General features: G+C 35.4%; 1 protein-coding gene across 18 annotated transcripts in view; it reads right to left on the reverse strand.

The window, feature by feature from the left end:
* Positions 1–13,201, reverse strand: part of Clasp2 (cytoplasmic linker associated protein 2) — a 189,513-nt gene that overhangs the window by 19,529 nt on the left and 156,783 nt on the right. For all 18 annotated transcript variants that reach the window (XM_013513734.1, XM_005383646.2, XM_013513738.1 and 15 more), the window contains 2 exons: positions 12,580–12,733; positions 9,452–9,680 (listed from right to left, as the gene is read on the reverse strand). In XM_013513734.1, the coding sequence (XP_013369188.1) occupies positions 9,452–9,680; positions 12,580–12,733 (383 nt within the window). The remainder of the gene's footprint in view (positions 1–9,451; positions 9,681–12,579; positions 12,734–13,201) is intronic.

Raw genomic sequence — 13,201 nt, forward strand, 5'->3', positions numbered from 1 at the left:
ACCTCAGGAAAACAGAACAAGCACAAATAAACAATCTTATGCTGCACTTCAAGCTTCCAGAAAAAGAGCAAGTCAAACCCAAAGCCCAAGGAAGACAGGAAATTATAAAGATGAGGGCAGATATTAATTCAATGGAGATTAAAAAAACAATACAAAGAATTAATGAATTAAAGAGTTGGTTCTTTGAAAGAATAAATAAAATTGATAGACCCCTAGCCAACCTTATCAAAAAAGGAAAGAAAAAACTCAAATTCATGCAATAAGGAATGAAAACAATGAAATCACTACAGATCCTGTAGAGATTCAGAAGATCATCAACACCTACTTTGAAAATCTTTACTCTCATAGGATGGAAAACACAGAGGAAATGGACCGATTTCTAGATACATATGAATTACCAAAGCTGAATGAAGAAGACCTAAAATTCCTGAAAAATTCACTATCAGCCAGCAAAACTGAAAATGTAATAAAAAATTTCCAGTGAAGTAAATCCTGATGGATTCACAGCTGAACTCTACAAGAAATTTAGAGAAGATTTAACACCAATTCTCAGACTCTTTAATGAAATTGAAAGGAAAGGAATTCTCCCCACCTCATTCCTGGAGGCAAGTATTATCCTGATACCAAGTGCAGAGAAACACACAACCAAAAAGGAGAACTACAGGTCAATCTCCTTCATGAATATAGATGCAAAAATTCTCAATAAAATACTAGCAAACAGAATACAACAAATCATCAAGAAGATTATACACCATGACCAAGTGGGATTCATACCAGGAATGCAGGGATGGTTCAATATACACAAATCAATTAATGTAATACACCGTATCAACAGAGCTAAAGACAAAAATCACATGATAATCTCCACTGATATAGGAAAAGCTTTTGACGAAGTCCAACACACATTCATGATAAAAACCCTACAGGAAATAGGAATAGATGGTCTTTATCACAATCTGATCAAAGCCATCTATGACAAACCAATGGCTAACATCATACTAAATGATCAGAAATTGAAAGCCTTCACTTTAAAATCAGGAACAAGACCATGTCCACTGTCACTGTCATCACTCCTATTCAATATAGTTCTGGAAATATTATCCAGAGCAATTACACAAGAGAGAGAAATCAATGGAATAAGGACAGGAAAGGCAGAAGTGAAATTATCATTATTTTCAGATGATGTGATACTCTACTTAGACATCAAAAACTCCACAAAAAGGCTTATAGATTTAACAACCAAATTCAGTAGCATAGCTGGATATGAAGTCAACACTCAAAAATCAACAGCATTCCTATACACAAGCAACAAACACACAGAGGGAAATTAGGGAAAATAAACCTTTCATAATAGCATCTAAAAAAACTGAAATACTTAGGAATCAACCTACCAAAGGAAATAAAAGATCTATATAGTAAAAATTACAGTACTCTGAAAAAAGAGGTCAAAGAGGATTTCAGAAAATGGAAAGATATTCCTTGCTCATGGATAGGAAGAAACAACATTGTGAAAATGGTCGTACTCCCAAAATTGTTGTACATATTCAATGCAATCCCAATTAAAATACCATCAGTGTACCTCACAGATCTAGAGAAAACATTCCTAAAATTCATCTGGAACCAGAAGAGACCTAGAATAGCAAAGGCAATCCTGGGCAACAAAGGAAAGGCAGGTGGCATCACAATCCCTGACTTAAAATTATACTACAAAGCTACTGTGATAAAATCAGCATGGTATAGGCAAAAAACAGACCTAAAGATCAATGGAACAAATTAGAATGCAGACAGAACTACAAACACACTCCAGGTGCAGACAGAACTACAAACATACTCAGCCACCTTATCTTTGAGAAAGGGGCCAAACATGTTCACTGGAAGAAAGATAGCCTCTTCAATAAATGGTGCTGGAAAAACTGGCTTTCCACACGCTGAAGACTAAAACTACACCCATGTCTATCATCATGCACTAAACTAAAGTCAAAACGGGTCAAAGATAGAAGCATTGAAACAGGAACACTCAATCTACTGGAAGAAAAAGTAGGTAAAAATCTTGAAGACATAGGGGTAGGCAGAGAGTTCACAATCAACAACCAAACTACACAGGAAATACTTCAAAGAATCAACAACTGGGATCTCATCTTATTAAAAAGGTTTTGCACATCAAAAGAAATCACCAACAGAATAGAAAGAAAACCCACAAACTTGGAAAAAATTTTAGCCAACTGCCTCTCAGACAAAGGACTTGTATCTAGAACATACAAGTAATTAAAAAAACAGGCCCCCAAAATTCAAAGACCCAATCCAAAAATGGGCATCTGAGATGAATATACATTTCTCAGATGAAGAAATACTAATGGCAAATAAATACATGATAAAATGTTCAACATCATTAGTCATTTGAGAAATGCAAATTAAAACAACACTGAGATTCCATCTCACCCCAGAAAGAATGGCTATCATGAAGAAATCAACCAATAACAGATGCTGGAGAGGATGTGGGGAAAAACGAAGCCTTCTCCACTGCCAGTGGGAGTATAGACTGGTAAAACCACTGTGTAAATAAGATTGGAGATTCCTCACAAAAGTAGGATTAGAAGTTCCACTTAACCCAGCTATTTCCCTTCTGGGTATTTTCCCATTTAATTCTCAGAAGAATTAAAAACATCATACCACAGCGATATATGTGCACCTGTGTTTATTGCAGTGCAATTTGTCATAGCTAAATCTTGGAAACAACATAAATGCCCGTTAACTGAGGAATGGATAAAAAAGATGTGTTATTTTTATAAGATGAAGTATTATTCAGCTATAAAAAAAGACTCAAGGCTTTTGCAGGTAAATGGATGCATCTGGAGACCATACTCATAAGTGAAATAAATCGGACACACGTGTATACATCATATTGTCTCCTTGGTGTTGGAACCTGAAAGAGTAAATAAAAACCAAAATGTATAATAGATGATATGAAAGGGAAAAAAACTGCTCAAAGGAAAGAACAACTAGGATGAGGGAAAGAAATAAAAGAAAGAAAGAAGGAAAGAAAAAATATATTAATATATGTAGAGCCAGGATAACTGTTCTGCTGAGGTCTGGTGGTTTATTGAAAGGAACAGTTAATGCTTAAAATTTTTTACATTTTGACCAATTTTGCATGCTTATATCTAGTAACCTGAGCAACTGATTTGAAGACAACAATATGCCATAGAAAAACCCCTGGTGAATTCCTATCATCTTGTCTAGTGAAACTGTACTGTCTCTAATGTTTTATTTAATAATTATATTTTTGTTCTCTTTAATGGTTTGAATAATGTTTCATTCTTATACCAGGTATTCTGAGCAACTTAGTTGAAGATAATAATATGTAATATAACAACCTCTGTTAATTCCTAACATTTTGTTTTGAAACCCTGTTATCATTTTTAATGTGACTGTTTTGCTTTGTTTATGTCTGTGATGTTAGTATTTTGCCATTGTTCTTTTTTTTTTTAACCACTGTCTTTAAAATAAAAAAAATTAGAGAAAGAAAGGAGGAATGTGTTCTTGGAAAAATGATTGATTTGTAATGTTTTGTTATGTGAGAATGCAAGAAAGGGAAAATGGTTAAAGGATATAAAGAACCAGCTTGAATGGGATTTTACTGATCACTTCAAAGACAAATTGAGCATTAAAATAAATAATGAGAGTTATAAATTGTAACCCACTGAATACAATAGGAAACCATGTGTATATACAGTATGTAATCAAAATGTACACCAAAGTTTTTTCTATTTTTGGTCTTTTTGAGACAGGGTCTCCCTGTACGGTTTAGGCTGGCCTTGAGCTCATTTTGTAGCCCAGGCTGGTCTCCAACTTACAACGATTCTCCTGTCTCAGCCTCTCGAGTGCTGGGATTACAGGCATGCACCACCATGCTTGGCTATACCAGAGTTTTTAAATTAATAAATTTTAAGCTTACTGAAGTATAGGATATTTAAAATATCTCCTGACAAAATACTTAATTACAAAGAGAAAAACTTAACTTTACAGTAAAGATGCCTGGTAGGCACCACTATAATCAACTGATCAAAGTTACATCACCAGTCATTATGTGCTACTTGATAGGGTGCAATGACAAGAATGTAGTCACTTCTATAATTTTGACGCAAAGAACACTAAACTTGATTCTAGTCTTGAGAAAACATCAGACAAATCCAACCTGAAGGCAATGTTATAAAATAACTCATTTCTGAAATGCAGTCAGATTCATTACCCATTCCGCCTCTGGGTTGTGCCCAACATAACTGATTTCCAACTTTCAAATATGCCATGGTCATAAAAGCCGAAGATGAACATTGCAGGCAAAAACACAACAAGGATGACTGAGTGCAGTCTGTGACTGTGAACTGGATCGTTTAGCTGTAAGATATTGCTGTGGGATTCTGGGAACACAGCAGAAATCTGTCTCTTCTCCTAGACAACAATTATACTAGCAGAAACTGTCTGATTTAACTGTTCTAGAACTCTGGAGGCTGAGTTGAAGACTTTCAATTTCCAGATGATGGTTTGGATGATAACGTTTGATCAATTCCAGCTTCTGGGACGGTAGCAGTTATTCAACTTCTACTTCTAGGCTCCTGGCAGGGAGCTGTGTGTATGGTCCTGAAGGAGCTTGTACACAAGTATGGGAGTCAGGATGGGCAAAACGGATCTTTGCCCTCCGAATATTCAGGATCTGCACGGTGATCCCTATAGTTTTTGGTCATAGAAGGCGATACAGTGGTGGGTAGCTATAATGGCAGCAGCAAACCCCACTACTGCAAGCTCTTCCTCCTCTTATGGCTGAAGTGACTTAAGACTGGCACCCTTTTCCTCCTACCTTTTTCCCTTTTCCTTTTTTTGGCAGCCAGCTATTAAAGACAAAGGCAGTAAAAATAACTGCATGTACTGGGGAAAACTAGAAAGTGACCATGTATGCCTAGGGAAAGGTGCAGACTCACAAAATACCTGAGACATTCTTAAGGTTACACCTCAGACCAGCTCTTGCCTGCAGCCATCAATAAAATGAAAAACAAACATAACAAAAACCCAGCCAAACATAGGATAGGGAAGATTCTGATTTCCAGAGTTCACAATAATTATTAGAGTCGGACATCCAGGTTTTGACATAAAGGAAAAAAAAAAATCACAACACACAAAGAAACAGGATACTCAAAGGAAAAAATGATTATAGAAGTTGTCCCTAAAGAACACTTCATGGCATGTGTCTTACATAAATACTGGAAAGTACCATTTTAAAGATGCTCAAAGAAGTAATGATGTAGAGAAAGTCAAGAAAATGATTTACAAACAAAATGGAAATAATAAAGGCACAGAAAACATAAGAAACCAAAAAGAAATTCTAAAGCTTAAGATTGTAGTCACTAGCCAGGCAAGATAGAGCACGCCTATAATCCCAGTACTTGGGAGGCTGAGGCAGGAGGAATGCTGTGTGTTTGAGGCCAGACTGAGCTACAAAATGAGTGAAATTCAAGGCCAGCCTGAACTGCATAGTGAGACTCTGCTTCAAAAAGACAAAAAGAGAAAAAAAAAAGAGAAAAGAAAGATCATAGTCACTGAAATAAAAAACCTGCTAGAAAATTATTTAAAAGGCAGATCTGGCCAGACGTGGGGGCACATACCTGTAATCCCAGCACTCAGGAGGCTGAGGCAGGAGGAACACTGTGAGCTTGAGGCCCGCCTGGGCTACAAAATGAGTGAAATTCAAGGCCAGCCTGAACTGCATAGTGAGACTCTTTCTCAAAAAGACAGACAGACAGATAAGTAGGTAGGTAGATAGATACATAGACAGACAGACAGATAGATAGATAGATAGATAGATAGATGAATAGATAAATAAATAAATAAAAGGCAGATTTGATCAGGCAGAAGACAGACTCGGCAAACTTAAAGATGGGACACTAGCAATTACTGAGTTTGAGGAAAAGAAAAACACTGAAGAAAAATGAGTAGAGCCTAAGGCACACATGTCATACCATTAGGTGAATACTGTCGGGTGAATAAAACTATGTATTCTGAAAGTATCAGAATTACCCTAGATTTGATGGAAGACGTGAATACAAACATCAAAGAAGCTCAACAAATTCCAAGTAAGATGAGTATTTAGAGAGATCCATGCCAAGATACATTATAATCCAACTTTCAAAAGCCAAAGAGAATTGTGAAAGTAGTGAGAGAGAAGTGACCTGCATTTTTTAAAAAAGGATATTCAAGAAGATTATCAGCATTATTTCTCATCAGAAATTTGGGGCTACTATATTTAAAGTGCTAGAAGAAAAATCTGTCAACCAAGAATCTTAATATGGCAAAACTATTCTTCAAAAGTGAGAGAGAACTGAGTGTGGTGAGGCATGCCTACAATCCTAGCACTTGGGTGACTGAGGCAAGAGGATTACCACAAGTTTGAGACCAGCCTAAATTACATAATGAATTCAATGCCTGGCAAGGGCAAGGTCCTGAGTTCAAACTCCAGTACCAAAAAAAAAGGTAAGAGAGAAACTGCAAGCATAGTAATTTAAACCATATGAACAAATAAAAATCTGAAAGATAAATATACAGGCAATTATAAAAGCCACCATTATAATAATGGTTTATAAATACTTTTTATTTTTTACATAATTTAAAAGACTAATGACAAAATATCAATTTATGTTTTTCTACATAATTGTATAAGTATATAATTTTGTGACAGCAACTGAAAGGGGTGGGATTGGATAGGTGTAATTTTTGTATGCTGTTGAATCTAACGTGGCATAAATTCAAATTAAAACATAAAACTAGATTTTAAATGGTAACCACAAGGACAGTAGCTATAAGATATACCCAAAAGGAAACAGCAACGGAATTTAAATATTTCACTATAAAAAAAGAACAATAACAAAAGAAAAATTTCCCCATGAAAAAAATCAGACAAAAGGAGTTAACGCAGGAAATGAATAAAAAGATACAAGGCACATAGAAAAAAAGAGAATTAACATGATATTATTAAGTCCTTATCAGAAATTACTTTAAATGTAAATGGATTGAATTGTTCCATTAAAAGACCAAGATTAGCAGAATGGATAAAAACACTTGACTCAACTATATGCTCTCTACAAGAGATTCAATTTAGATATTAAATTGAAAGTGGAAGGAGACGAAAAGATACTCCATTCAAATAGTAACTAAAAGACAAAATAGGTGCTACATTAGTATCAGCTAAAATAGATATTAAATTTTTTTAAAAAGGTGAGACAGGTATAGTGGCACATACCTGTAATCTCAGCTACTTAGGAGGCTGAGGCAGGAGGATTACAAGGTCAAGGCCAGCCTGGACAACTTAATGAGACCTTGTCTCAGAAAATTAAAAATGGGCTGAATATGTAGCTCAATGGTAGAGCACTTCCCTAGCATGCGTTATTTTCAAATGTTTCAAGAAGAAAAAAAAATTTTGTAATGTACTCCTAGCTTTAAATTTTGTAATAATTATTTTAAAAGTAAAATAATTATATATAAAAATAAATTTGTTTTTGGGCTGGAAAATCTCTTTCCCTCTCTATAAATAGGCTCTACTTGGCTAGAAAAAAAATTTTTCTGCCAAAACATGTCAGTGGGCCTAATTGCCTGCCAGTCTTTGATCTATGTCTTAAAGAATTTTTATTTTTAATTTTTTTAATTTTTAATTTTCTTAAAGGAATTTTTACAGGATTCAAGTAACTAAAGCTAGGTATCAATTTACCAGGAGGTTGCTTTTACAGAGTAAAGGATATTTTCACACTAAGTCTAATTTACTCCTACTATACTTCTATTATGACCAAACCTCAGTAGCGTAGTTAACATATTTATGACAGATTAAAATACATCAAAGTTCAGAATGTGGCAATTTTATAGATTCATTTTTTTTTTGTTACCAGGAATTGAACTTGGGACCTTGCACAGGCCTGTGCCGCTGAGCTATATCCTCAGCCCAATTTTATAGATTCTTATGTGATTTAGACTTAGCTTAGTAAATTGTCATAATTTTAGCTTCATAATATATTAAGTCTCTTAACATGAGAGGTTCGTTAAAACATGATTCCTCAACCTCCTTTATAATTAACGAAATACAAATGAAGATATCCTTCTATTTGTCAAAATTGCAAAATTTGAAAAGATTTCTAATTTCTCAATCTTCTTAATAAATGCCCATTAAGATGACTTGTTTATTACACATGAAAATTAAAAACATTGAAATATTTTGTTAGTGAGGAAGTCAGGACTATAAATTGTTCAAGTGTTTTTAAAGATATAATTTGGTAGTAACTCTCAAACTTTAAATTCATGTATCAATTAACTAATTTCATCTCTATAAAAATCTAAGAGCAATTACTTGAATATGTTCATAAAAAACTGCATGCAAAATTATACTAACAGCAATATTATGAAAATAAAGAAAAATCTGAAACTACCTAAATGTAGAATTACATACTTATGCTGAAAGGGAGACTGATGTTTATTGATATATAGTTATATTTTTGAAATCCTTCAAAAATACATTATATAATTCATAGAAAAAAAGAATTTATTGGGCCACAGATATAGCTCAGTGGCACAGCACCTGCCGGGCAAGTGCAAGTCCTGAGTTTGATTCCCAGTACCCAAAAAAAAAAAAAAAAATTTATTATGAAGAATAAAACATTTGTAGTGTTTTATACTTTATCATCACTTTTAACCACTTTATTTGTACCCTGCCACATACTGTGATCACAAGGACAGGTAGTACAATCATACTGCACTCTTTTAGGTGACAACAAGGACTAAAGAATATCAATCACCTTACTGGGTCACGCAGCTTAGTAAGTGCTAGAACTAAGACCTTAGACTTCACATGAATAGTAGCTAATGACAGCTTTTGTCCTATACTTGTCCTTGTATCTTGTTAATAAATGAGTTTGTGTACAGCTTCACACTGTATTCTAGAACAGGTAGCTGGGCATGATGTTGTACATCTGTTATCTCAACTACTCAGGAGGTTGAGGCAAGAGGCTAGCCTGAGAGATCTTGTCTCAAAATAAAAAGGGATTAGGGGTGTAGTTCAGTGGTAGAGCACTTCCCTAGCACATTAAAAAAAGGTCATTTCCTCAAAAGTTTTCTCATTTTAGTATAAAAATTAATGAATTGTGTCTAGGGATTAACTAAATTTATAAGCTATAATTAGCTTGAGCTGTATCTGGGAGGATACTAGTTTTCTTGATTCTGAAGACGATCTCAAGATGACCATTCTGTTTGTCAGTCTGAAGAAGAAAACTACCAAACCACTAGAAATAAACCCCTAGCAGCTGGGAGAAAAACATTCCCATTCCAAATATCCTTATGTGTGAAGTAGTTTCAGTGAAAGAGCAAATACATTCCTTTTGCTTTGCTGACTACTCTCATCACAGCACGACCCATAACATACCATCAGGAAACTGGTCAGCATCATCATCAAACATGGCTTCCTTGAGGGCTGATTTGTTGAAAGGACTGATGGAATCTGAATAGTTGTATGGATTATAGTCTCGAGAGCGTGGAGAGGAGTGAGCAGGCATCGAATGGAGCAATGCAGCTTTATTATCAAGGACCGTTTGGCTTGAGTCAGTAGCATCACCTCCTGCTCTTGGGTCTGACATCCCAGGACCACCACATATCTATTGATGGGAAGAGGAAAGCACAGCAAATTAACTCATTGTCAAATATCTCTTTAACATTCTAAAAAGATGTTTCCTTACTCTTTAAGAAGCTATTTAAGAAAGTTAACCATAACCACCTGAAAAAAATCAACCATAATATTTATATTCAAAATTATAAAGCTTATAGTAATGATATAAAAATCACAGCTGCAAGGGTAAATAAGAAAACTCTAAGAATGCTGCTTCCAATGCTGCCTCATTATAGGTCCCTTCCCAAAGGCATAACCAAATAATACATACAGTGGGATTAGCAACAACTTCTCCATGCCAGCTAAAGATACAAAGAGACTTTCATTAGCAATAGAAGTAAAACATGCTAGATTCTATTGTTAAGGATTCTTTTGTGTGTGTGTGTGTGTGTGTATTTTTTTCCCAGTACCGGGAATTGAACTCAAGACCCTGTGCTTGCCAGGCAGGCACTGTATCGCTGAGCTAAATCCCCAGCCCTTATTACACAGTATGTATATTGAATGCCAACAAAGTATAAGAAAACCAAATTTTAAAAGCACTGCTTAAAAAAAAAAAAAGAAAGGCTTACAAGGCCTACATCACTTTTAGAGGGAAGCCTAAAGAGCTGAGGTTCACTGACATAATTGCCAAAACATCAATACTAATACTGACATCAATACTAGTATCAAAATCACTATCACTGCAAGTATCACCGTTTCTACTATGTGTTAAGCCATTTGATAAACACTTTATAAATATTCTTTCAAATACTTAGTGCTTACCTATTACATGCTAGGCACTGTTTTTGGCATTAGGAATAGATTAGTAAACAAAAGAGAGAAAGACATTTATTCTCATGGAGTTTACAGTCTAGAGGAGGGTCACAGACGATAAAAAACTTAATGAATGAGTCAAGTAATGGTCTGGTAGAAGGTGTTTAGTGTAATGGAAAAAAATAGGTAGTGTGGCATTAAGGGACCATGAGTGCCCAGGGGGCTGAAGGGAGTTCATAGATTAAATGGGGTGAGTAGGGTTCACTGAGAACCTTCAGAAGGAAGAATAGAAGGATGTGAAAGATAGCTATGGAGCTAGCCAGAGGAAGTGTTTAGGCAGAAAGTATACTCAGTACAAAGACACTGAAGCAGCAAAGAATATGCCCAGTAAGTTCAAGGAAGAGCAAGAAGGCCAGTGTGGTAGGAACTGAGCAAACAAGGAAAACAATAGTAGAGATGAAGCCACGGGGGTAGTAGGAAAGGAAGTTTACTGTGTAAACTTTGGCTTTAACTCTGAGACAGGGATATCCTATAGAGCTGTGAGTAGAGGAATTAGAAGAGACTACAGGAGGCCAAGGACAGACTCCTATTATAATCATCTAGGTGAGAGGACTGATGACGACAGGCATTGGTAAGAAGCTGTTAGATTCTGGCTACATTCTGAAGATAGACTAATAGACTTCCTGAGAGTTACACTTCCCAGACTGGGTATAGAGGGTTAGAAAAAAAGAGGACTCAGAATAACTCTTTTGCTCAAGGTTTTTGCTGAGCAAGCAGTACTGCCATCTCCTAAGACACGGTGGAGCAGTTTGATGGGAGAAGATCAGGAGTTGAAATAGGCTGCTGAATGTATGAACATGGGCCTCAGGAGAGAGGTCTGGGCTTGATGGAGTCATATAATGTACCATACTCACAGGAATTTTTAAGGTAGCTAGTAATATCCATGTTTTCCTCATGAGGACAATGACCCTTAGAAATAGTCACCTGATTAGCTAATAACTGTCAGGACCTTGGATTTAAACTCACTTCTGTTTTTTTTTTTTGGTTTTTCTCCTGTACCGGGAACCGAACTCACGACCTTGCGCTTGCCAGGCAGGCGCTTTTGCCGCTGAGCTAAATCCCCAGCCCCCCTCACTTCTGTTATACTCCAGTACTTTGTACCATGCTGTGTATGAAAAGCCAATCTGAGCGTCACCTAAACATTGATTCTTACCAACCTGTTGCTGATACATGTAGTTTTTAGGATAGAGAACCTCAAAGATGAATGGTAAGATGGTTTTTGGCAACCAATTTACTAGGCCCACTACAACCTGGCTCTGCTAGATAGGCATGGAGAGAAAAACAACAGCAGGAAAGAAGTCAAGAAGGCAGGGAAGGAAGCATTTTGCACTGAAACACTATAATGTTCTGCAACTTTGCAAACAGCAAGAAACAACAAATTCCACAGGAAATGGCAGGGTATCTGTAAGAAAAGTCTAAGCTGCCAGAAAAAAAGTCCCCCCCAAAAACCAAAGTAAAAAACAGCTAACTTTGAATAAAGTAAAGGCAAATAAGTAATAGTCACACAGACAGGTTGTAACATTCTTAATTGGAGCTACATAAACTGATGATGCAAAATAAACTACAATTCACACAAGAAAAAAATCTAAACTACTTATTTTACCTTATAAGGCTCATGAGATATGGTCCACACCCCACTCCGTCTTTCATTAACAATGCTCCAACTATACAGGCTTTCTTTACAGCCTCTTCTAGTTTCTATCTGCCTTCGTAATTTCTAATTCTTTCACAGAATGGTCCTCTGAATTTGTGTGCCTTTAAGTCCCAATGCAAATAAATACCATCTCTTGAGAGATGTCTTCCTGGACTGCACAATTTAAAACAGATTCACTTTCCTACAAGGCACATTCTAAACTAAGTTATCATTTCTATCTGAATATCTAAAAGAAATCTGAGGACATGATTTTGTCCTATAACTCTAACAACTACTATATAACAGTGCCTAGCATGTGGTACATATTAAATACTTGTAAATGACCCCTAGAAAATTACATTTGAAAATGCCAGAAAGCAAAAGTTAAAAAAAAGGTAATGAAGATCGAAACAGTCTACAACATAAATGTTCAAATACTCACTGAATCACCATCATCTTTTTTAGAGTCCTTTTTCAATGGCTCATTCATATCTTCTTGACTACGGAAGCTGAAATTTTGGATTGCTTCAGTGACACCTCTTAGAGAGCTATAAATATCTTCAGAGTTCATATTTTCTGTGTCATAATCAAATGCACTATAAAAAAGATAACGCTAGTCTTTATTTATGTATAGTGTTAAAATACAAACATATCTAATGAGCTTGTATAGGACATTTACAAAGACAGGATTAAAGAATGTATATTCTTTGAAGCATAATTAGCAAACTAAAACATGGTAGCTATATATGTGGGTAAACATCCCCTCTATTTTTATGCTTTGTCTATAAACTTAATTTTCTTCCTTACTTTTAGAGGTAGTTGGTCAATATTAGATTTAAATATCCCTCATGTGTAATTACCCTCATTATTTATGCTAAGTAATATAAATGCAAGACACACACAATGTATAATTTACTAGGCTTATGAAGCATGTCTGAGAATTATAACTATGCTATTTAACAAAACAAAAGGTGTGCCAGTAGGTTTTCTTTTTCCTTCAAAAAACTTTCACATTTAAATATCATTATTATTTCAATGGCTTGCTTCTGAATAAACTTGAAATT

Source organism: Chinchilla lanigera, unplaced genomic scaffold (genome assembly GCF_000276665.1).
Source record: "Chinchilla lanigera isolate Chin_1 unplaced genomic scaffold, ChiLan1.0 scaffold00020, whole genome shotgun sequence".
In the NCBI taxonomy this organism is placed as follows: domain Eukaryota; kingdom Metazoa; phylum Chordata; class Mammalia; order Rodentia; family Chinchillidae; genus Chinchilla; species Chinchilla lanigera.